This window comes from Buteo buteo, chromosome 22, assembly GCF_964188355.1.
Source record: "Buteo buteo chromosome 22, bButBut1.hap1.1, whole genome shotgun sequence".
Classification (NCBI taxonomy): Eukaryota; Metazoa; Chordata; class Aves; order Accipitriformes; family Accipitridae; genus Buteo; species Buteo buteo.
Genome location: NC_134192.1, coordinates 16,358,122 through 16,380,111, shown reverse-complemented (window position 1 = coordinate 16,380,111; position 21,990 = coordinate 16,358,122). Strand labels below are relative to the sequence as shown.

At 47.0% G+C, this 21,990-nt stretch overlaps 1 protein-coding gene across 1 annotated transcript in view; it reads left to right on the top strand.

Annotated features, from left to right (window-relative positions):
• The window catches only part of GPC4 (glypican 4), a 70,132-nt gene extending 66,965 nt beyond the window's left edge, over nt 1–3,167 (top strand). The window contains exon 9 of the mRNA XM_075054537.1: nt 14–3,167. Within this exon, the coding sequence (XP_074910638.1) occupies nt 14–222 (209 nt within the window). The 3' untranslated portion in view covers nt 223–3,167. The remainder of the gene's footprint in view (nt 1–13) is intronic.
• The last annotated feature ends 18,823 nt before the right edge of the window (nt 3,168–21,990 follow it).

The following is a 21,990-nucleotide window of genomic DNA, read 5'->3' as shown; positions in this document are numbered from 1 at the left end:
TTGTCTCCCGCAGGTGAGGAGAGCAGCGGGGAGGAGAGCGGCAGCGGCTGCGAGCTCCAGCAGTGCTCCCCAGAGTTTGAGTTCAACGCCACCGAAGTCACCGGGAACTCCAACAAGAGCGATAAGAACGCGAACACTTCTGCTGCTACCAGGAGCGGTTTATCGCGAGCAGCCTTGCTCCTTAGCATTTTGTTCTTGGCCGTGCAAAGACAATGGAGATAATTGTGCAGCGTAGGGGGGGGGAAAAAGACTTTGATAATAAAAGTTAGAAGGCACCTGCTTTCACTTTTATACCATCTAGGGACTTTGCTTTTTAAGTTAATGGACAACAGTGTACAGTTTTTACTATGTTGCCACTGGTTTTAAGATACTGATTATTTTTTCTTCCCTTGCTATTCTGGGAATAACAGGAACGGGGACTACCAGTCTGTCCCGTTCACCAAGAGTCCATGTTAGAGGTGGATAACAAAAATGTATATACAAGCCTGTAGTTAGCTCTGCATTTGTGTCTTTATCACTTTTTTTTTCTTTTTTTTTTTTTTTTTATTTTACCATATTTCTTACGAAAACAAAAAAACCCTAGGGTATTCTCTTGGCCTGTAACAAGTATGTGTTTCTGAAATGAGAAAATATCTGTACAGAAGCAGGTTTTATTTATCATGTTATCTTATGGGGAAAAAAATAATTGCCCAACAAGGAGAAAACATGTTTCATGTAGTTAACTTCCCATTTATCCACATTATGTTAGTTGCCTTATCTGGAAAGAAGTGGAAGTAATTTGTCTTTATTACGTGGTAAAACAGAAGGTGAAGGCAGAGCTGGTCAGTGTGCCAAGTGCCCCGTTTGCATAGGGTGTTAATGCCAGGAGCAGGTTGTACTTTCTTTACGGGAGGTTTGGTTAAATTGGAAGAGACTACAGAGAATTCCAGTTCTGCAGACGCTAAGAAGAGTTGTCGTTTGTTCCCCAGGATCCTTGCAATTAGCTGTAACTCCTGTAGGTCAGTTCCCGACATGCATCCCCCGTGGGAATAAGGCATTAAACTTGTTCGGTTGGAAGCAACTTGTCGTCTCGCAGATCCAAATGCCGACACGTGTCTTGTCTGCAAATTTGTTAGATGAACGCTGGATTAATTTTTAAATTGTTCTTGTTTTGTTTTTAAGGAATACTTTGTGGGAGGGGAGGCAAGGGGGTGTCGGGTTTGTTTTTGCAAGAGTTTTGTTTCCTCTCCGGTGGGCAGCAAAAGGGAAGGAGCGGGCGGGCAGCACCCCGCGGCACTGTTGCAGGCAGATCGGAGTAGGAGCAGGCAGGAGCTGGCAGGGCTGAAGCCGCCTCCTTTTCGGTGTATTTGGTCTCCAGGGAGCCGATGCCCAGCGACTGTAGCTTTTCGGCATTACCCGAGACACCCTCGTCTCTCTCTACCTGTGCTTTTGCAGTTGAAACAGTGTTGTGGCGAACGGCAACTCTTTAATAAAAGAAATGTATATTTTTAAGAAAAGAGATGAAATAATTTTTAAAAGAGTTTAGGGAAAACAAAGTCTTTGGAAAGACTCAAAATTATTCTGCATGTCTCCTCTTGCTTTAGGTAGCCTTTAGGTCTGGCTGGACACCAGGATCCGGCCAGGAAAGCAATCCAGAGAGAGGGTTTGCTCTATTCCACCCTTGTGTTGCAAGGATAATTTTCTATTTTTATATTGAAGCATTAATTACTTGTTAGCTCAGGGTCAGCGTTATATTCAACTTTATTTTCACACCAAATTTCTGCAAAGCTATAAAGACGGAGTATTCTTGGCTGGTATAAACAATCTGGAGGCTTAATTTTACTAGAAGTAGCCAGTTATTTATTAAAACATGATGTTAGTAGAGTTACGGATATTCTGGCTAGATTATTTTTCTTTAGAAAATAAATCATGGAACCATAAAATTGAAAAAGTTATAAATTTATGTGTGGGAAAAAATGGATTGTAAATAGCTAAGTTGCCTTGCGAGGAATTGGAAAATGTGCTGATACTTAGAAACTACCTCAGTTCTGAGGAATTTCCTTTCTAGCTTTGAGTGCTATTACATTTACTTGGTAGAAGTGAATCTGGTCTCCAATATGTAGCTGAAAGAGTTATCCCTATAGACCTTGTTAGATTGTTTTTAATTTAGAGGGTTGAACTACATCCAGCTGTTTTCTTTCAGCTAAGTTCCCTAACAAAGAGAATTTCTGAATTAAATATTGCTGATGGCTTCCATGACTTTTCCTGATTTGTTTGGTTTCATGGCATTTTCTGATTGCCCTTTAATTATTTAAATGGTTCTAGCCATTTGAATTTTAATCCCGAAATAAACAAACCTTAGATGCACTACCATTGTAAATATATTGCAGTAAGTTCTGACTGGATAACCCTTCTGGCTTATACCCAGCTGGCAGGCCGGCAAAGTTAAATGAAGAGAAAAAAAAAATTAAACTTCTTCAGAGCTCAGAGAATGGTGGAACAAAAGCCCTTGTGTTCAGAGGGGCTGACTTCTCCAACATCTCCCTTCTTGGCCTAAGTGTTCATATGTAAGAAAGTTGCTTGTAAATTCTCCTGCTTTCGAGCATTTCTGCTCAGAAGAAACGTTTCTGAATTTGTATTTATCGTTTTACAACTAACTGCTTACTAATTATTATTCCTTAGTTTGGTACAAGCCACCAATGCAAAGACCTGCTGTGAGTTTTAAGCGTGTCCAGTTGACTTTGTTAATAGCACAACGATTCTCTGCTATATAAAGGACAGATTTGTCACCTGGGGCTACAGGAAACAAGAGTAAACATCAATGTAGGATGATCAAAAGTTGTGTTCCTGCTTTTATTTTGTGTTTGTGTGTGAAGTCGGCTCTCTGACATGAGATTGTAAACTAAACCAGACGGGTAGGGACAAGGCATGCTGCTGACTTCGAGGAAGGCATGTGCTCCCTTCCTTCAAGTATTTCTTTTTCTTCACATAACCATTGCCATTACGAGCATGATTTAAAGAAAAATTTCCATACATAGAATTAATAATTAAAATGAATGGAAATGGTAACGAGCTTCAAATGCAAAACAAACCAGAAAGGTGGTGTTCTTCGCAGTGTGTGAGGTGCTGTCTCCCAAAGAGTTGGAATAAAAAAATACAGCCCTTGAAACGACCTGCTTTAACAGCTCTGTGCCTCTCCTGAAACACGTACAGCTCCATGCTGCGACAGCCTCGCGGGCGACACGCGCGTACAGGCTGCTCTGGGTTCCTCCAGCGGACCAGCCTCCGCATTTACCCTTCTGGCAGCCACGACGGGGGAAAAGGGGAGCACAAACCGGGACTCTTGTAATCAGAGTCTCTCGTTTTGTGCTGTGATGGCTGGTGTGGCCCAAAGTTGGGACAAATGACCAGGGCAGCAAGAGGAGTCGTCCTGCACCGCCGGGGCAGGGTCCTGCTCCTGCCCTCCGCCTGAGCCAGCCTGGCTGCTGTCCTCACGGGCAAGTTGGTGTATTCATTCTGGAGGGTGCGACCTCTCAGGATGTTGGTCATTTCTTAGACCTGATGGTGCTGAAGCTTCCGTCACCATCCTCTCCTTGCTTTAGCTGGATGTAAGACTTGCTGGACCAGGCAAGACCTCTGGTGTGGTCCTGGCTCCTTTCTCGCGATAGCGTCTGGCGTTGGACGTTTCAGAGCAAGGCACATAAAAATCCCTTCCGTCTGTTTGGATGCTTTTCATTATCGTGTGTCCCACAGTAACTGCTGGCCCTGTTTGTCACCCTCCCCCAAAGCCACCCTCTTCCCTCCTACCTTCGTGCAGCCCCCGGGTGAATGTGGCAGTGTCCCCCGTGGTGAAGGCAGCGACCAGACCAGTGACCAGACCAGTGACGGCTGCTGCTGGGAGCTGCTGCCCTGCTCTCACCCTTTGCTTGCCAGCACAAAACCGTGGTGTTTCTTCTCGTCCCTGGGAAAGCCCCGTGCCCCTGGCACACCTCCGCCGCCAGGAGCGGCAGACGCCCAGGTCCTGCCGGCGCGGGCAGTCCTGGAGCATCTTGGGGACCCCAAGGACCAAGGGCTGTGTGTGTAGAAGCTGGTGGGCATGGCTGCTGCAGGAAACCTGAGCCTCGATAAATCTGTTGGAAGAAAATAACTTTCACCTTTTTTTTTTTTTTTTTTTTTTTTAATGCCGGTGGCTTTATTTTTCTGCGTAAGCTAGGCTGAGTATCTAGGGTAACTGCAGAGTGTCGTTGCCTTGAGTCTCTGCCTGATGTGATGGCCAGTGGCCGCCTGCCTGCAGTGGTCCATAAGCCGACACTGCAGTGCCTACAGGGCTGGCGGGAGGGTGTCCTGTCCTCCGCTGCTTCTCTTCCTTCGGATGCTATCTAGGACTAGTAGTAATTTAAAAGTAAATGAAAAAAAAATGCATAGAGGGCTGAAAATTGATGCAGGAACGTTGCCATCCCCCTCCTGGCTGGTGGGATTTGTGTTGACCGGAGCTGCTACGCTGGGGACTCGCAGCCAGGAGCCACCCCAGGGAGGGCAAGTAGCCACCAGCTCAGCACGGTCCCTCCTGCCTTGTGTCCCCAGGGCTGGGGGTTGCAGTCCCCATCCCAAATGGTTATGTAGTGCTGTGCTTCATGGCATCTTCTTTCAAGCGGCTGTGATTTAATGGTTTAAGGCATCTGCAAAACACACGTTGGTTAGAGCTCGTGCAACAGTGGCATTTTCAGGACCACCTGAATGTGAACTAGCCCTAGTAATGGTTTTCATTTCTTGATAATTCTATTTCAGGCATCATGTTTTCTCGGTTTGGTTTGCTTTTTTGTTGTTTTTATTGTTGTTTTTTAATCCTCTGCTGTGGTTTGTTTGAGGGCTTGTAACAGTGTAAATTGCCTGGGAAGACGCGGCTCTTTATGGGCTTGCTGTAATTCTGGGTCAAGTGTGCTTAAATTGCTGTAATTTGTATCTAATGGATTACATGGATTGAGAGCCCTTTTATAACTACTGGAGCAAGGAGGGGCTGCCCGCCCTGGGAGGAGGGGAAGGCATCCTGGGCATGGCCCGTCCTTTTGTCACTCTCCTCTGGAAGGGAGAACCATCCTTTTCGGTGGTCCCTTGGGCTAGGCAGCCTGGCGAGAGCTGGGGACCCTGCCAGCTGCAGAAGGGGCAGGTGGCCACGAGGAAGATGTTTTTGCTAAACCTGGCAGGTTTTGGAGGACTCTGATGGCGTGTCCTGATGCGTTGCCTTCCTCTGTTTACTCTCTGTGCGCTGTAGGCTGGGTGCTGGTGGGTAGCTGGTGGAGATGCGTTTTCTCCCTGCCCTGCCTTGTTGGCCTTTGCCCTTTTGGGCTCCTTCTAGCCTGCTCACTGCGACTTTGCCCCATGTTTCCTTGCTGCCCTGGCTGCTTTTTCCCAAATCTTTGCTCTTTGTGGTGTATCCTCTTGTGTGTGCCCCATGTCCCAGCAGGAGCAGAGCAGGAACGCATCTCACCCGTGGACCTTGGTGGTCTCCCCTGGAAGCCATCTCCATTTAACCCCCAACCAGATATTGCTGCAACCATTAAAACAAGAGTTTTCATTAAAAAAGCAACTCTTAAAATTTACATCAGCAAATCTGCCTCAGGTTGTTAGCCATTTCAGCAGCCAGGTAATGTCTCTATCTCCCCGATGGCTGCGTAGGAGCTGAGTAGGAGCAGCTTCATCCCCATCGCGCTATCTGGGCTGCCTGTGCCCCTCTTTCATGCATTGCGGCAACGCAATTCCCCTGCGTAGCAGTTCATCTTCCCAGCGTGTCCTGCCGCATTGTCTCCCGCTACTCGTGTCATTAATTCATGTAAACTGATGCAAATCAATATGCTAAACCCCTCATTAATTGGGTTACTGATTTATACTAATGAGACTTAAAATCTTGGAGAAGGTTGAAGGTATTTGTTTCTCCTCCGAAGGGCTCAACAAGCTATTGTCAGCCCCACAATGGCTGGCCCTTGGCTGGGCTGGTAATTGCCTCGTGACTGTATTTGCATCGACATAATGGCGAGGATGTTAGCAGGAGTTAAGACATCTCATCTTTTCCTCTGAACGGGAAAATTCAGGATTAGCAAGGTGAAATGCATTTGCCAGTGGTTGCTGGCAGCCCTATTGCGTAGGGTGGCTGCTCTTCACCTATAACTCGGCTGTGTCGGTGTTTCCATTATAAACCTGCTTTTCTTCAGAGCTTTATAAGCTCAGCCATAAAAATCAGGCCTGCCTGAAAACTTGGCACGTTAGGAATTGGCCAGGCTTTTATTTTTTCTGGTGGGAAGAACTGATGATTATTTTTAGAAGAAATCGTTTCGTCTGTGAAGTTTAATGGGTTGAAATGCTGTTTTGGCATTCACAAGCCTTCAGACCAGCTTTGTTGAAAAGCCCATTTAGCATCATCAATAATACAGTAATGCTGAGGATCCCCGGGGACAGGCAACTAAAACAATAGCTGAAATCTTATATTTAAAGCTAATTGTTGTACATGTTCAGCCATTTCCCCCATGCCAGTACCACACACCGCTCTTGCTGTCTTGTGCAAGAAGCAGATCTGAGGACGGTTAAGGCTGCAGGAGGCTTTTCACTGACGTTAACAGGCGGTGCATCTGCATTTCCAGGGACTCTTTTATGGAGGCAAGGTCGCAGATACGTATCATCTGGGTTGTTGCAGTAGAAAAGCTATTCTGATTTAACCAAGAGCCTTTTTTTTGTCTCTTTTTTTTTTTTTTTTTTTTTTTTTTTTATGGCTGCCTTCCTATGAAACCCCATAATGGAGTGTATTTGATGCACCCTGATACATGCATGAGGTAGCGGCGTAAGAGAAAGTGGCTCTCACTCAAACAGTCCTAAATGACTTTGTTGATTGCTCTGAATTTCCCATGCACTAGCATAGGCCATGCTGCTTTCTTGAGGATGCTTCATGTAAAATATCTTGGAAAATGAGACGAGGCGCTGACTTCTGAGAGGCTCTAGTGCCTTTGTGTCTTGGGGCAAGTGGGAACTTCGGCTGGTGTGTCCTGGCTTTACTACTTTTGCTTTTCTCGTATAAAAAAAAAATCCCAAGTTGGAAAAACTTAAAATACATAATCACTGTTTATTCGTTATTAAGTTCATTGGTTGGTTGTGCATTCAAAAACACTTCAGTATTGAATAAGAATTTGTTGCTACAAAATAGTGGTGGGATTTTCAGGTTTGAGCGGGAACAGTTGGGGATTACGTGGGAGAGCAAGGGCTCTCAGCTAGCCAGAGGCCAAGAGAGTCAGTATTACAAAGAAGCTGTTGTCTTTGATAGAGGTCTTCCGGAGCCTAGTTGTCTGAAAATAATTAGCCAAATAAATTAGGTGTGCTCTATTCCCTGTGTGTTCCATGCTAAGTAATTCTGACATTTGGCTTCCTAGCAAAAGGGATAATGTATATACAGCAGATAGCTCAGCTGGTCTTTTTTCAGCCACCCCCACGACACCCCTGCTTGCTGCCGCCCGCCTGGAGGGAGCACCTGCAGAGAAAATGGGGAGAGCTGTGCTTTGCACAGGTAATAACGGGCAGGAGAAGCTGTTGGGGAGCCTCGTGTTGACGAGAGGGATGGGGATGAGGTCCCTGGGGAGCTCGTCGCTGGCAGGATGGTAGGTGGGCAGAGCTGCCCTTCGGCTCCCTGTGCCATGCAGGGCACCTCTAATTGCAAAGTGATGATTAGAAAAGGGGCAAAAATTCCTTTCCTTGAAGGTGTGCCCCATCACGTTGCTGCTGGCGTGGCACAGGGGTGAGCGGGAGGCTCATCCAGGAGCTCCCAGCGTTGTGGGGCTGACGGGCGCTGGTTAGAGATGAGAGGGACACGGGACGTAAGTGCCTTGGGCAGCGCTTGAGCTGCATCTCTGCCGCCTACTTGCTTCCTGACCTTTCTGTCCCTAATTTAAGGTAGATTAAATGGAGGTCAGCCTCACGGTGTTGTATTAGCAGCTTCTTTCCTGAGAGGGGCTGGCGGTAGCATCTTTTGGCCCACGCTCCCGTGCTGGTTTTCTCTGCAACGTGGCGCAATCTCCGACAAAAAGCAGCAGGGCTGCAGCGTTTCCTGGGTTCCCTCTCTTGTTGGCCACCTTTGCAACAAACATTGCAGAGGCTATTGCTGAACACCCTCCCGACAAAGCCGTGCTCACCTGATGCATGCTTCTTACGGCAGCGTTTGAAGCCCAGTGCAGGGTGAGACCATTTCATTTGCAGCTCGGATGGGAGGGAGATGCAGCTGACAGCAGGGCGCAGGAGCCAGGTTTGTACCTGGGTTTTGTGCTGCACCCTCCAGGTGATCGCAGGAACCAGAAATGAATTTGAGGCTTCTGGAAGGGAAAACCTCCTTTGGCAGGATTTGTCCCTATTGCATTGCAAGGGTGGTTTTGCTCCCTTCTTGGGTTTCATGCCCTTGCTGCTCGCAGCCAGAGCATTAAAGAAGCAGGAACCCCAGCTGTGAGGAGTTGCTAAACCTGTACAGTTGTGAGGTGCATGGAAAACTTGAGTAAAACCATGAACAAACCTCTATTTTCGTCCTGTCTCAATGGGTGGAGGAAGCAGTGGATTCCACCCTTTGGTTTTCAAAAGCATTAAAGGGGGGGGAAAAACCCACCAACACCCAAAACCCTTCCAGCCCCCCCCCCCACGTGCATGCTGGTTGGGTGAGGCAGCGCCAGTTTGGGGTGATGAAGGCTGTGCCGAGGCTGCACGTCCCCGGGGTGGCAGGCAGGACCACGGCACAGAGCCGAGCATGGGAACCGTCCCAACCGTAACGAACCCAAACTCCTTATATGCATGTAAGCAATAAAACGATGTCTCCACTGCGGGAGTGAGAATCGGGGCTCTGTGCAAGGTGCCTTTCCCTCCGGAAGACATGGATTTTGGGGACCTGTGTAAGCAGCCCCAGGGCTAAGCCCCATAAACCTCGGGCATGCCGGCTCATGGTTTGTGCAGCCGCCTCCGAGCACCAGCAGCAGCCGCGGCTCAGCTAATCCGCGGGCGGTGGATTCGTGGCTCTCCTCTTCTGAGCGCGGCACTGAGACAGCAGAGTGGTTTTAATGAGAGCACATAAGTTAAAATTGGTTTTCTCCTTTCAAAATTAGTGGCAGACTATGGCTGTTCAGGTTGCTATTTTAACTGCTCCAGATGTCAAGCATGGCTCAGCCGAGATCAATGCGTAATCCAAAGGAAATACTATTAATTTCAAAGGAATGTGGTCAATATTTAAATGTTTTGGATCTTTTTAATATGTAGACGGTGGTAGTGGTCTAGCTGGGCTTATTAACTCTACTTTTGGAGCAGTGATTCTATTAGCATGAATTAATGTCTATTAACATTATTGATTTTCATTTATTTTAACATGCGGGCCTGTAACAATATTGGTTATTTTAGACATTCTCCAAGGCTGTACTGAGTTGGGAGCTGTTGGTTTAAGGCCTGATCCCACAAGCTTTTATCCTTCCAGTTGCTACTTAAGCCCTGACTTAGCTCCAAGCCTGTGGAGCGGCTCCCGCTGACTCCAGCAGCAGTCGGATTGAACCTGCTCCGGGTCTGCTTCATCCGTCCCCGACGGCTTCATCTCCAGAGAGGCTTTGCTGGTCCTTGTATGTCCAAGGTGGATTTAACCCTTGGAGCACACCAGTAGCCACCGTGGAAGATCCCTTCTGCTCTACCTCCACATCGTTCTGCTAAGTCAGTATACAGTGGGGAGCCAGCCTGGCTCTTACACCTGTAACCCTCAGCAGCGACGAGTAGGGTGGACATTGGTCTATATATTAAACTCGGTTTCTAAATCAAGCCCAGGTAGACCAATTTCCCCCCCTCCCCTGACTTTTTGTGCCTTTTAAACGTATAAAGTGCTTGTATGGCAGAGTTAATAATGAGGAACAGAGTCTTCTTGAATGTTTTGTTAAAGTTATCGGAAAAAAGGGAAAGTTTTTAAAAAAAGTTGCCTAAATCAGTGGGAAGAAAAACTTAGGAAAACAGTTGGAGATAGAGCTGCATCTCACAGATCTAGAAATGGACCTGTCTTTCAACAAAACAAAAAGTTCATAACTTATCATTTTCTTAACAAAATATCTGTTTTCAATAGCTGTTGAAAATATTTTGCTTGTAGAGGTCACACATTCTTAGTGAAAGATGTATCTTTTTTCAGTTAAAATTATTTTTAAAAGCCAAATTATTTCCATTTAAAAAAAAATTGTTTCAAATCACTGGTGAAATTACAGAGAAGTTGCACAAGAAGAAAATTATAATCAGCCTAGATATATTTTTGGAAAAAGTAGGCGCTCAGAAAAAAAACCCCAACCCAAAACGCAAAAGATTTCGGTCTGCGTCAAGAGAATGCTCTCAATAAAGGGAAACCTTTGGTTCCTTTGTCTGAAGAAACCTCACCCTTTGTTCATGTCTAAGAAAAATGTTTCTTGTTACTGAGAGAGTGTTTGCCTTGCATGAAAAAAATGTTTCTGTGGGAGATGTTTTACATTTGAGTGACGCCAGAGAGCCAAAATGTTGAGCTATATTGGCCGTAAAGACCACAGGCTGATGAAGCTGGAACAATTCAATTGAAACCCTTTGGGGAAAGGGGAGGATTTCCCCTCCCTTCTCAAGGCAAGTGGGGATTTCTGGATAAGGCCGGGCTCTTTTGGGGTGGGAAAAATCCAGGGCAGGGGATGTATGTGGCACAAGGGCTGAGAACGTGTCCGGGGCACCGGTACCCCGGCGCCCAGTGCCATCGCCATCTCCACCACCCTGGCTGAGAGCACATCTGGACTGCACATCTGGCGCCGTGCACGCCTGCGGACACTGTGCTATTTCTGCCTCTATGCACTAGATGGCATTGCCAACTTAGCTATGGGGAGTGGACTTCGGCGGGGCCGTGGGCAAGGGGCTGCAGCCCCCGGCGCTCGCTGGTACCCCCACACCGCATCCTTTTGGGTAGTGCTTGGTGAGCGCCCAGAAAAAGGCACAATTTGCAGGGATCCAAGCTCTTGTGCACTCTGCGCATCAGCAGTGCTGTTGATGATAAATTGTGATTTTTTTTTTTTTTTTTTTTACATTTTATTTTTAAGCTTCTGTTTATTGGGGAGACCACTATACAGCTGCAGAGTCTGACACGAGCCGGCTCCGGGGTGCTGGTACCTGGGCATGGCAGAGCTGTTGGCACAGTCGCTGTGACGAGGGCATGGGTTGTGCTGATCCTTAGCAGCTGTGGTCCAGCCCAGGGTCCCGCTTTTGGGCACTGGCTGAGCACATGGCAAGAAATGGTCTTTGCTGCTGCCAAAAACCCCTCCAGGTGACTTGGACAAATATGAGAGAGGCTGGTTCGTTGGCATCTTAAGGAGGAACCTGAATACCAGCGACATCAGGAGTTCAACAACACCTCTTGATTCCCCGTTCAGGCTATTCCCTTTCACTGTCTCTGCCGAGAGCCTTGTACCCATCCTCTCTGTCTCAGTTTCTCACCTTGTTGTGTGTGCTGGGCTGAAATCAGTACCGCTGAAGCCAAACAGAAAGCTGTGAGAAGAGGGTACGCCTGAGTGGCTGTTACCTGGTTCCTTGGGCACTGAACGCCTGAAAAATATGCCGAAAATAGAGGAATTGTAAACCTGTGAGCCTTCCTGAACTGTCACTTGCTCCTAGGGCTCTGAGCTGCTTTTTAAGGGCCAAAGGTACCTTGCTGCTGTATGAGTGCTTTTCTATCCCCACATCCATTTGCAGAGAGGAAACCAAGTCAATAAAATCCAGGAGGGATGCCTGGGGTCGATTTGCAGCACAGCTATGTCCCTGAAAACATGAAACCCATCCCAGAGGGGGTTCTCCAGGGTGTCTGCCCCACCGCACAGCCCTGGGATGCTGAACAACGCGGGGACAAGCGGCCGGGGCTACTTGGTGCCCTCTTGGGTGTTTGTGCTCCTTGGCTGCAAGCACCTCCTGCCCTACTGGTGCCAGCCCCAAGGCTTGGCTGGAACAAATGCGTCATTGTTTGTATCCTGCCTTGCAGTTTCTCTTGAAAACAAAATCCTGAGTAGCAGTCAAGTAAAACAGAGTTCCTGCTTTCCCAGATGGCAGTCAGCGAGGGATGTGCTCCCCTAGAAATGTCTGTGGTCGCCAGCTTGTGTCCTCCCAGGGCACTCAGGCGGGTTGATCCCGGCTTGTTTTTCATTTAGAGTTCCCTGCTGTTGCTTGGGGTGTCTGTACAGGGCACTGGTGTGTGAATCCCAATAGATCTAATGATCAACAAAAGTGTTATTTGTGTTGTGTTAGCATCTCAAAGTATCTGTGTGACTTTCCAAGCCGCTCAGCTACGTGATCAGTGTTGGTGTTGCAGAAATGGTCATGAAAAATGTTCAGGATGTATCTTCACCTGGACAGTGAGGTCTGTGCTCCTACTGGAACCCCTAAAACCTAGTGATAGGAGAGATTTCATGATGCAAAACTGCTCTGCAGACTTGCAAAATACGTTTTTCTGCATGTAAGTAAGTGTTTGGTTGTGGGGAGAGCTGCTCGCACTGCTTTGGGTATTCAAGTTTCCATGGAGAGGGAGCTGGCTGCCTTTCCTGCCTGGGAGATGCAAGGCTCGGAGGAGAGCTGCTCTTGGAAAATGAAGCATTTGTGCTCGGTTCAGCTTCCCGGAAGAAGGGTTTGGCCCAAGTGTGTTGTTGGGGCCATTGCAGCACTGTCAATCAGCCATTCTTGGTTTCATGCCTTGTTCTGTACAAGACATATTTTGTACGATCTTTGACAAGTCACTTCTCCATCTCTGTTAGCCTCTCGGAGGAACAGACATAAAACCTTATCTGCAGCAAAGAACTCAGATAGCTGTGAGCTTAAAGTGCTGCTGCAGGACTCTCCGATCCCATTAACCCCCTGCTTTACTGCCCTGCACCAATGGCCCCACCAGTGTGATATGCTGCCATTTCTGATGGATTACGGCAATTCTCCCGTTAGCGTGGGCTAGCCATGTGTGCCGGGTCTCATGCTCGGGTTGCTGAGCAAACCTCCAAAAACTTGACGGTTCATATTTTAATGCTGAGCTGCATTGTAATTTTTTTTCCTCCTTTAATTTATGTGAACATACCAATTGTCTTAAGAACCAAAAAATCTGCCATCACAAAGCATATAAATTTGCTGCCCCTGCCTCATTGGACTAACCTCACTCCTTGGCACTCCTGCAGACCTGGGTGATGTGACATGGTGAGGGAACCAGAACATCTGTACCAAGGAGTGTGAGGTGGGCAGGAAACCTGCATTTTTACTGCACACTCAGGAAAGAAATCTCATTAGATTCACATGATCTCAAACCAATTATATTCCTTGTGCCAGGCATCAAGCAGTGCAGCCTGTATCTTTAAGGCAATGAAAATAAAGCAGCGGCATCTGTAGTGTCCTTCTTAATGGGATGAATTAGGAAGCATATGTATGGGCATAATCCTAGAAACTACTGTAAGCACAAGTGATTGTAGAAGGAGGGTAAGAGAGTGTGTCAAAGTCTTCAGCTTTATTAAAGGAGCCAGTTATGCGTATGCATGAACTTGGAGTGCCAGTGTCCAAATATTATGATTGCACCAGTCACTCCGAGTGGTGTTCATCTGCTAGGTAAATAACAGTGAGATACTTGTATTTACAATTTAAATTATGTGAGTATTCAGCTGGTCCTCGCTCTGCCAGGCTTGACTACTTTTGACGCACATTACTCATCAAGGCAGTCGTCGTCCTGAGAAAGTCTGTCAGCGAGACTTGCCTCAGAGGCTGCAGGACCTTGCGGTGACTTCATTTGGAAGAGCAGGTTAGAAGCTCTCCCCAAAGGTCTGACCCAAAGGTTCCCATTTAACTCAGACAATTCCTAGTAACGTCTTTCCCAGCCAGGGCCGGGTGCTGTGCTGTGTTACTGCCAGTGGCTCTCGCACCACCTCAGCATCCCCACGCTCAGAGCGCGCAGTGGCAGCCCAGGGAGGTCAGAGCGGCATTTGCAGCCCATCGCAGTGGGAGCTCCCGGTGCTACAGGACTTCACTGAACCACAGACTGCTGATCCTCACCATGGCCTTTCCAACTCAAACATCTGTTGGAGATCGACTACCAAAACAGTAATGTGCATCATGATGGTAACTTGTGCACCGCTGTGTCAGTGGCGTGTCTGTTTTCCGCTGTGCTGAGCAGTTTGCAATCTTGACATGTCTCTGAGCAATTCAGCACACGATACTTCTGGGCTGCATGCTTTTGGGTTTTGGGTTTTTTCCAGTCCTAGGAGCAATTCCTTTGGCTCCATGGGACATGCCATTAGTGAAATCTAAAGTAATTGCTGTGCTCCCTGTGATGACAAACCAAGGATGACTTCAGTTGCTCAAGCTGAGCTCTTTTCCCCCTGGTTATAAACTACCTTAGGTTGGTGCTCGGTCCACATATGAATAATGTAGGGTATGTTTGCAGGCACAGGCAGTCATTAGAAGTCAAAAGAAATTCAAATAGAGACTTAGAAACTTATAGAATGCCAAATTATGCACCACTTGCACCCCTGTTCAGGAATAGTAACACGGGCTTATTTATACTGATTTTTAGCGGTGTGTTACATTTCTGCTATTCTGAAAGGGTGTTAAACTACATTGCTCTCAGATTATAGAAAAGCTTCATTGTCTTTGTTACGGAGATGATTTTGTATTGAGGGATGGGGTCCATTTGCTGCTAAACAACATGCCCCCCCATTCCCTCCCACCCTTATACACAGGGTTTCTGAATTGACAAGCTAGAGCAGGTCTGTGCTCTTCTGGCATTAAAATAAATCAGGGCAAAAAGTAGCCTGATCGCGAACAATCCTTTTGTAAATACGATCTCCAAAAATGAGGTGATAACTCCTAAATTACTCCAGTGACCAGCAAACCTGTGAGTCCAGCTTGCAAACTAGTAGTCAGAGGCTCCTGATGCTGTATGCCTGGAGAAGGTACACTGCAGTTTTCACGTGTGTCAGTGTGATTAACTGTTTTAAGTGCAGAGCCAGCTCCGTCTAAACTTGGGGGCTTTCATAACAGAATTAATACCTAAAAGTATGTTTCAGAATATGCTCGAGACATGATATGTCTTTCAGTATGCGAGCTCTATCTTAAAATTACAGCTAAACCTCTGCAGTTTAGTATCTAGGTGAAGGTTTGATTATCTAGGAGGAAAGATAGAAAAAAACCTTAAGCATACAGTGCTGAACAGTGGGTTTTATCTCGATGGATTTTGTTCATAACCTCCTTGTGGAACTTAACAGAAAATTAGATCTCTGCCACTGAATTGTTAAAGGCATTAGAAAACACTATGGAGAAGATCTTACCTTCCATCAAATTCCACTCCAGTAACTTTTAAAGAATGCAGCTGTTTCACTATTTTTGAATTCTTTCAGACTTTTCCATAGGGGATATTTCTAGTTTTGCAAACAGTTTCCTGTCAACTCAGTGAGGAGGGGGAAAAAAAAAAAAAAGAAGAAAGGCATTTTGTCTTGGGGAAAATCTCATGTGCTCAGCTGGAGCCCTTTCCTGCAAAGCCATTCTCCCAAGGCCTAGGGAGCTGCTGGAAGTTCCCATGGTCACTCCTTTGCTCTGTGCACTGGGGGCTTGGGGATGCTCTCCCCCCGGTGTGGGTAATGCAGTTATGTTGTGCCACGTGTGCAGGAGTAACGCGGGTGGATTCCCAGGGCTAAAGTCCCCAAGGACGTCAGCCAGCAAACCTCCCCCATGCCCCAAAATCACCCTGTTTAAAAAGAAAAACCCCCAAATTTAAGAAATATTGCAAGGAATATGTTCAGCATTTGTTTTGGTTGGTGGTATCTTTCCAACCAAGGAAGCCCCCTTTGGCTAAATTTCAATGGCCCCGCTGTGGACAATGAATAAATGTCCCTCCTCCCTCAATGACCTATCCTGGCAAGCAGGCTTTCCTTTGAGAAGCTGGCCTTTTTGGCCGAAGTTTTGCCATATTTGGTCCTGGCCCAAAAGATTGTTATTTAAAGATCTAGTCCAAAACCAGCCAAGTGACTTGGGTGAGGGAGAAAGATTAATGCATGGAAAGGTTTGCAGCTGGGGCCATCAAAGAGCTCACTGAGCTCGGGCACCTGTCCGCAGCCTGAAAGCCCAGCCAGATTGGGAGCATTACCGAGATGTTTTGCCTTTCCTCTACCTCTACCGAGGTGACTCGGTTTTTGGCTCCACCAAAGGATCACGGCTCATTGTATGACTCTGGCAGCTCCTGGTGTTCAGCTGGGGAGGGATGGAAATGGGCTCCAGTGACAAAGGTATGAGGAGCAGGGTATTTCCTCGTGCTTTTCTAAAATAGCTGTGCGTGATGCTGACAATGAAGTTAAAATTAAAGATGTCTTGTGGTATTTTGGGTTGGGTTTTTTTTTGTTCTTTAAATACATCCACACATATGGAGGAGAAAAGAGTGAGAGAGAAGGGGTAGCTTTTGGCTGGTGGCTTTGGGCAAACAGAAGATCAACCCAGCAGCATTCCTTGCAGGTCAAGGAAGTTAAATGGAAATAAAACAAAATTATTAAGCCAAAAACTGATGTGAAGGAGAATCATGTTTCCTGGAGGGTTTTGCTTCTCTTGGGTGTGGTGGTCTCTCTTGGCCGGGTGTCGGGCTGAGCTCACTGCCGGGCGGTCACCACGCAGCCCGCCGTGACCACGTACCCCGCTTTGTTCTCGGCATGTGGGGTGGGGCGTTTTATTTAACTAGATAACTTAGAGCCCCGAAGGACTCCAGGCTGCTGTTTATCTTTCTGCAGTGTCAGCGTTAGTACAGTATTCCTTTCTTTTATCTGGGATCTTTTTATTTAATAAGTGTTAACCAGAAATACATGCTTTCTGGCTTTCCTCTTGCAAATACCACAGAGACTTGGACTTGCAGGCAAGATAACGGGCAAACAAAAGCTCAGGAGAATGGTGAGCCCTTGCCTGCAATGCCCTGGTGCGGGCACGGTCAGCCTTTAACCCTGAGGCTGGGGAGCAGACTCTTGCACAGGGATGTTGGAAATGACAGCTCCTTGAGGAGATGTTACGGTCACTTATTTTCGTCTTGATGTTTCTCATGCCACCTCAGCTTTGCTCTCGTTTTATTTCTATCCTGTGGAGGGAGCGCTCAAAGCTTGGGCCTGAAAAGACAAGTGTTAAATGCGGTGCTGGACCAGCACTCCGTGTGAGCAGTGACTCACCGGTCCGGAGCTGTGCGGGTAACTCCTGCGTCCCAGACCACCCACTTCCCAATAAAAGCCAAGCCCCGACGTGGTGCTCAGCTGCTGGTGCTCTTCACTGCAATGAGGACTGACTTCTGCAGCCTGGCTGCTGGGCATTGCGGGCTCTACACAGCCACGCTTTTCCTAACGTACATACAGCAGCTCCGCACGCACGCGGGATGCAGAGACCAGCTGTAACCCTGTGAAGATACAGCATGCTGCCTCCTCCAAGGAATGGCCTTGGGGTTTTCATTTGGTTTCATAAGAAATCGTGCTTAGGTCAAAAAAGGAAAAGCTTTTGACACAATTGCCTGATTCCAGCCCTGTTTGACACATGGGTCAATATCCCAGAGAGATAAAGCTTTTCTAAATTTCATAAAAACAAGTAGCAGAGTGGTGGAGAGCGACTCAAGTTGGTCCCTTTGGGGAGAAGGTCATAGTGTGAGTCTCAACCTCAGTTAGTTGCCCTCAGAAAACCCACAGGCAAAAGCTGCAGAAAACTAGGTTTCATAAGTTTAACTGTTCACAGGTCTGCTTGTGTTGCTTGTACATGTGCTTGCAAACAAAACCTACATCTATCTTTCTCTCTTTCCCCTTCACACTTTTTCACCTCATCTTGAAAATGAAATGTGTTGCAGGCAAGACCCTCACCTTGCAAAAGGACTGACCTGAGGGTAAGAAAATGACAGCAAGAGAAGCTGGGGGTAGTTGAAAGAAAACCTTAGGTCAAGCCTAAATATCAGCATAGATGTGCTGTACATACCCAGACAGGGAGCAGGAGTGGTGTTGAGGCATATTTGGGACTCTGTCATCTCTGAGCTATTTAGTACCTTGTGAGACGGCACAGAAAGACTGTTAACAATGAATCTGCTGCCATTCAGGGCAGTCTTGAGTCATTGTGGTTTAAAAAATAAATTATCATATAAATAGCTGCTTAGGAATCTCAGCCTGAAGACCACAAAATCTCACCAGTGCATAGCTTTTTTGGCTTATGTAGCACCATGTCTACTTGCGGAACGTTTTGGCCGCATGTCATAAAACCGCTTCCTATTTTTAAAAAAATATCATAGGAAAAGAATAAAGTCTATTGTCAGTGACAACTGCTGGTGGTTTCCTAGTGCCTCTCATTCCAAGAGGCTGAGCATGTCCCAACTGAATTTTGCATCCTGTCTTTGCTGAACCCACCCTGAGATGCCGCTACCTTGGGGGGACCGGTACCCCCTGCCCTGGCTACCCAGAGGCATCTGGTGAGCAGGAGCACCCACAGATTTGCTTTAACACATTTTCTGGGTATTTTTTGTGAAGGGTTGGTGGATTTTGAAAAGCCAGAGGAGAGTGCGGTGGTGAACAAGCAAATGGTTGTGCTCCTGCAATTGAAAAATACCACTGGGATTTTCTTTCGCAAGCCGCCTCCTCGTGAATGGCATCCTGTTCTGCTGCCCTGAAGCAAAGCTGAATATGACCCCTCTGAATCTGGAGACTTTATAATACGAAAAAGTGCCAAGGCCTTTGTTATAGGCATGTCACCCTTTCCCAGTGCTATGGACAGTTAATAACATTTTCGTTGACTTTAATGGGAGCAGGATCAGATACCAAGAGCGAAAATCCTCCCAGGAAAATTGTTCTGAATGAAGTCCAGCCAGTCAGCTTGAACATAATCCATCCTTGGGTTTCCCCAATATACTGATTCTGGCCAATAAACTGCTTATTTGTTTATTTCTATTTGGTTTTGTTTGCTTTGTTTGCTTATTTGTGACTTCCCTTTAGGAAAAAAAAAGGCTGGGAGGTACAGCAGTGCCACTGGAGGCTGTGGGACGGTGCACATGGTAATGACCCTTTCAACAGGTTTTTTCTCAGACGTTCAGCAAAGGTTTGCAGTCCCAGCACAAAATGTGAGAATGATGTCTGTATCACAAAGACATTTTCCCAGCGTGGCTGAGCTGTGATATGAAACAAGCTGATTTTCTCATGAGAGGGGAGTAAATCCTTGGAAGTGTTATTTTTCTAATGTTTTATTTGAAAAGTCCTAGCATGACCTTTTCTTGATGTTGCTTTTTCTTTCTCTTTTTTCTTTGTAAAAACCCTTGCAGGACTGTGATTAGCAAGATAATGAATACCATCTGCTTTTAATCAATTCCTTCCTTTTCTCCCAAACCCTCCTAACTTCTAATATTAATGGAAACAGATTTGAATACTGGAAGGGGCCGCTCTGGAGAGCGCTTGGGTATTTACTAGGTGAAAAGTGAAATTGCACAGGTTTATTTCATGGGGTAGGGCATTTGACAGGTGCAATTTTTCTTCTGGATGTGTTGCATGCCTGTTTTATAAACCAAAATGCATACTGACACATGAGATTATAATTCTGCATTGGAGGGAAATTTTAAGAACAGGAGGTAACCTCTCACACAAACTGGTGCTGCTGCATGAGCCCTTCCAAAGGGACAGCTCTTATTTACCACTGCAGTGACACACCTGGGGGTAAATGTGGTTTACAGGTAAAGTAGGGAAGCAAAGAATGGTTCCTAGGAGGAAAGTAATGCCCACGATAGTTTGAATATAACCCCTCAGTTGGTTTTGCAAAATATCCAAACAGGACTTACTGATACAGCTTTCCTCAGTGCCTATGCATCCAGATTTCCATTGCATTAGTTTATCTTGGAAGCTGAAAAAATTTGAATTCATCTGCTGTCAAGCCTTGCTTCAGATCAAGCTGGTTTTTTCTTCCCCTGGATAGGAATAAGTTTGATTTGTGCTTTTCTCTTAGGTTGGAATCAATCATCCTGCTCCGATTTGAATGACCGTTTTACCCCTCTAAAGGTTTGCATTAACAGGCATTCCTGGGATGTTTTCTTGATTGGGTTCAAGGCATTGTGTGTTCCCATCTGTCCTGGCTGATTACGAACCAGCTCTGCCAGCTAATGTTGGCTGGGAAAAGTCGTCTTTCATGTATCGGTCCAAAGTGGGCCCTGAGAATAGAAATCACTATTTCTACCACAAACATTTCCAAACCCGTTGTGATCGTGACACGGGAGTCCTGGCTGGGAGTGCTGGTGTCCTTTTGCGCCTGCTCATGGGATGGATGAACAGTGCAACCATGCAGCGAGTGCCGGTGGTTGGGGTGCCATGGGTGGTCTGTCCCAGAGAGCTTAAACTCTAAAAGACAAGACAAGAGGAGCTGAGAAAGAGATGAAGAAGGATCCCCAAGGGCTTAGGATCTGTAGTGTAACCAGAAGCGATGCTGAGCAAAGACTCTGGGTTTCCTCCAAAGACCTGCATGGGCCAGCATAGGCACTGGGCTGCTTGGGTTATCTGCTCGGACCAAACCTTCAGGTGTTCGCCCATACGGTTCCTACAGGGAAGTTGTATCACCATGATGTGAATGGCTTCTGCTGATATTTTCTTCCCCTTTTTGAAAATGTTGTTCACCTTTTCATTGAAGTCCTGGATATTCCTTCCGCTTCATACAATACTTAGATTTTGGGTTGGGGATGGGCGAGCGTATGCCTTTGAGCCTAGTCAGGCATATCGCTTCCAATACCCCTAATCAGTGACTGTGGCCCCTGGGTATTTCAAAGGGAATGGGCTTGTTTCCATTGCACAAAGCTTTGGGGGGAGGTGTTGCTGCTGCCGAGGGATCCTGCATGCCTGTGCGACTGTCTGAATTAAACCAGGACTTTTACCATGAGAGAACAAGATGTGTACAGATGCTTTGTCCTCAGTCTGGCGCAGGTTCAACCTGGGTTGCCACGATCCTGCTGGCTGCTTTTATCTTTGCAGGGCTGTTTGGTGAAAGCGGGGCAGCGGTGTTTGCTGTTCAGCAGCACGTCCCGAGCACGCACAGTCCTCGGGCTCGCGAGGTAAAGCACGGACAAAGCAACGCCTTTTATGAACAGGAGCTGGCTGTAAACATCTTGAAACAAGTTTCCAGTGGAGAGTTTTTAACTTCCCCAGCCTCTTCTCTAATCCCTTGTTACAGGAGCTTTTGGGGTGAGATGTCTGAAGTTGCATGAGAGACATGCATGTAATACTGCTGATTAGCTCACACAATTGCGGGGGCTAAAGCCTGATGCTACTAAACAACGCGCTCTTGTTCCCTCTCTTTACAGAGCGGTGCTGGCGTAACATCTTATACTTCCCCAGGACGTGGAGCCTGAAGTGAGGGAGTGTGGGCTGGGATGGAGCCGGGACACCACCCAGGGCAGGGATGCAGATATTGGTGGAGTGTTACTACAGGTGCCTAATTGTGCTTCTCCGAAGGCGGGGTGCTTTGCTGCATGCTTTGCTATGCCTTGGAGAACCTTCTTCAACAGGGTGACTGCATGAGCCAAACCTTCCTCCTGCAGCCATCGCTGAAATTCCAGGGTAAATGGAATAGGGGGGAGAGTAACAGTTGATCCTGTCTGCCTTCAAGAGCATGCGTGTGCTTTTCCGGCTCCTAGGGACCTCTGAGAGGCTCCGGTTACAGTCTGGAGAGGACACTTTTGGGATGCCTCAGGAAAATGCCACCTTCTTGGCTTGGTGCTGAAGACAGGCATATGAAAGCACAGCATGATGAAGGCAAGGCCACGAGCAGCAGGCACGTGGCAGGAGCTCCACATCCGATCCCCGCATGAAGGATGCTCCCGGCACTTCTCGTTGGCACCCCCCCACTGCCAGCCAGCCTGCAGTCGTGTGAAGGTCAGGCGAAAATAATAGCTCTTTTTGCAAGGCTGATTAAATGAAAGCAAGGGGTGGGGAGGAGAAGGGAAGACAAATGGTTGTGGTTTGCCAAAAAGCCTACATCTGA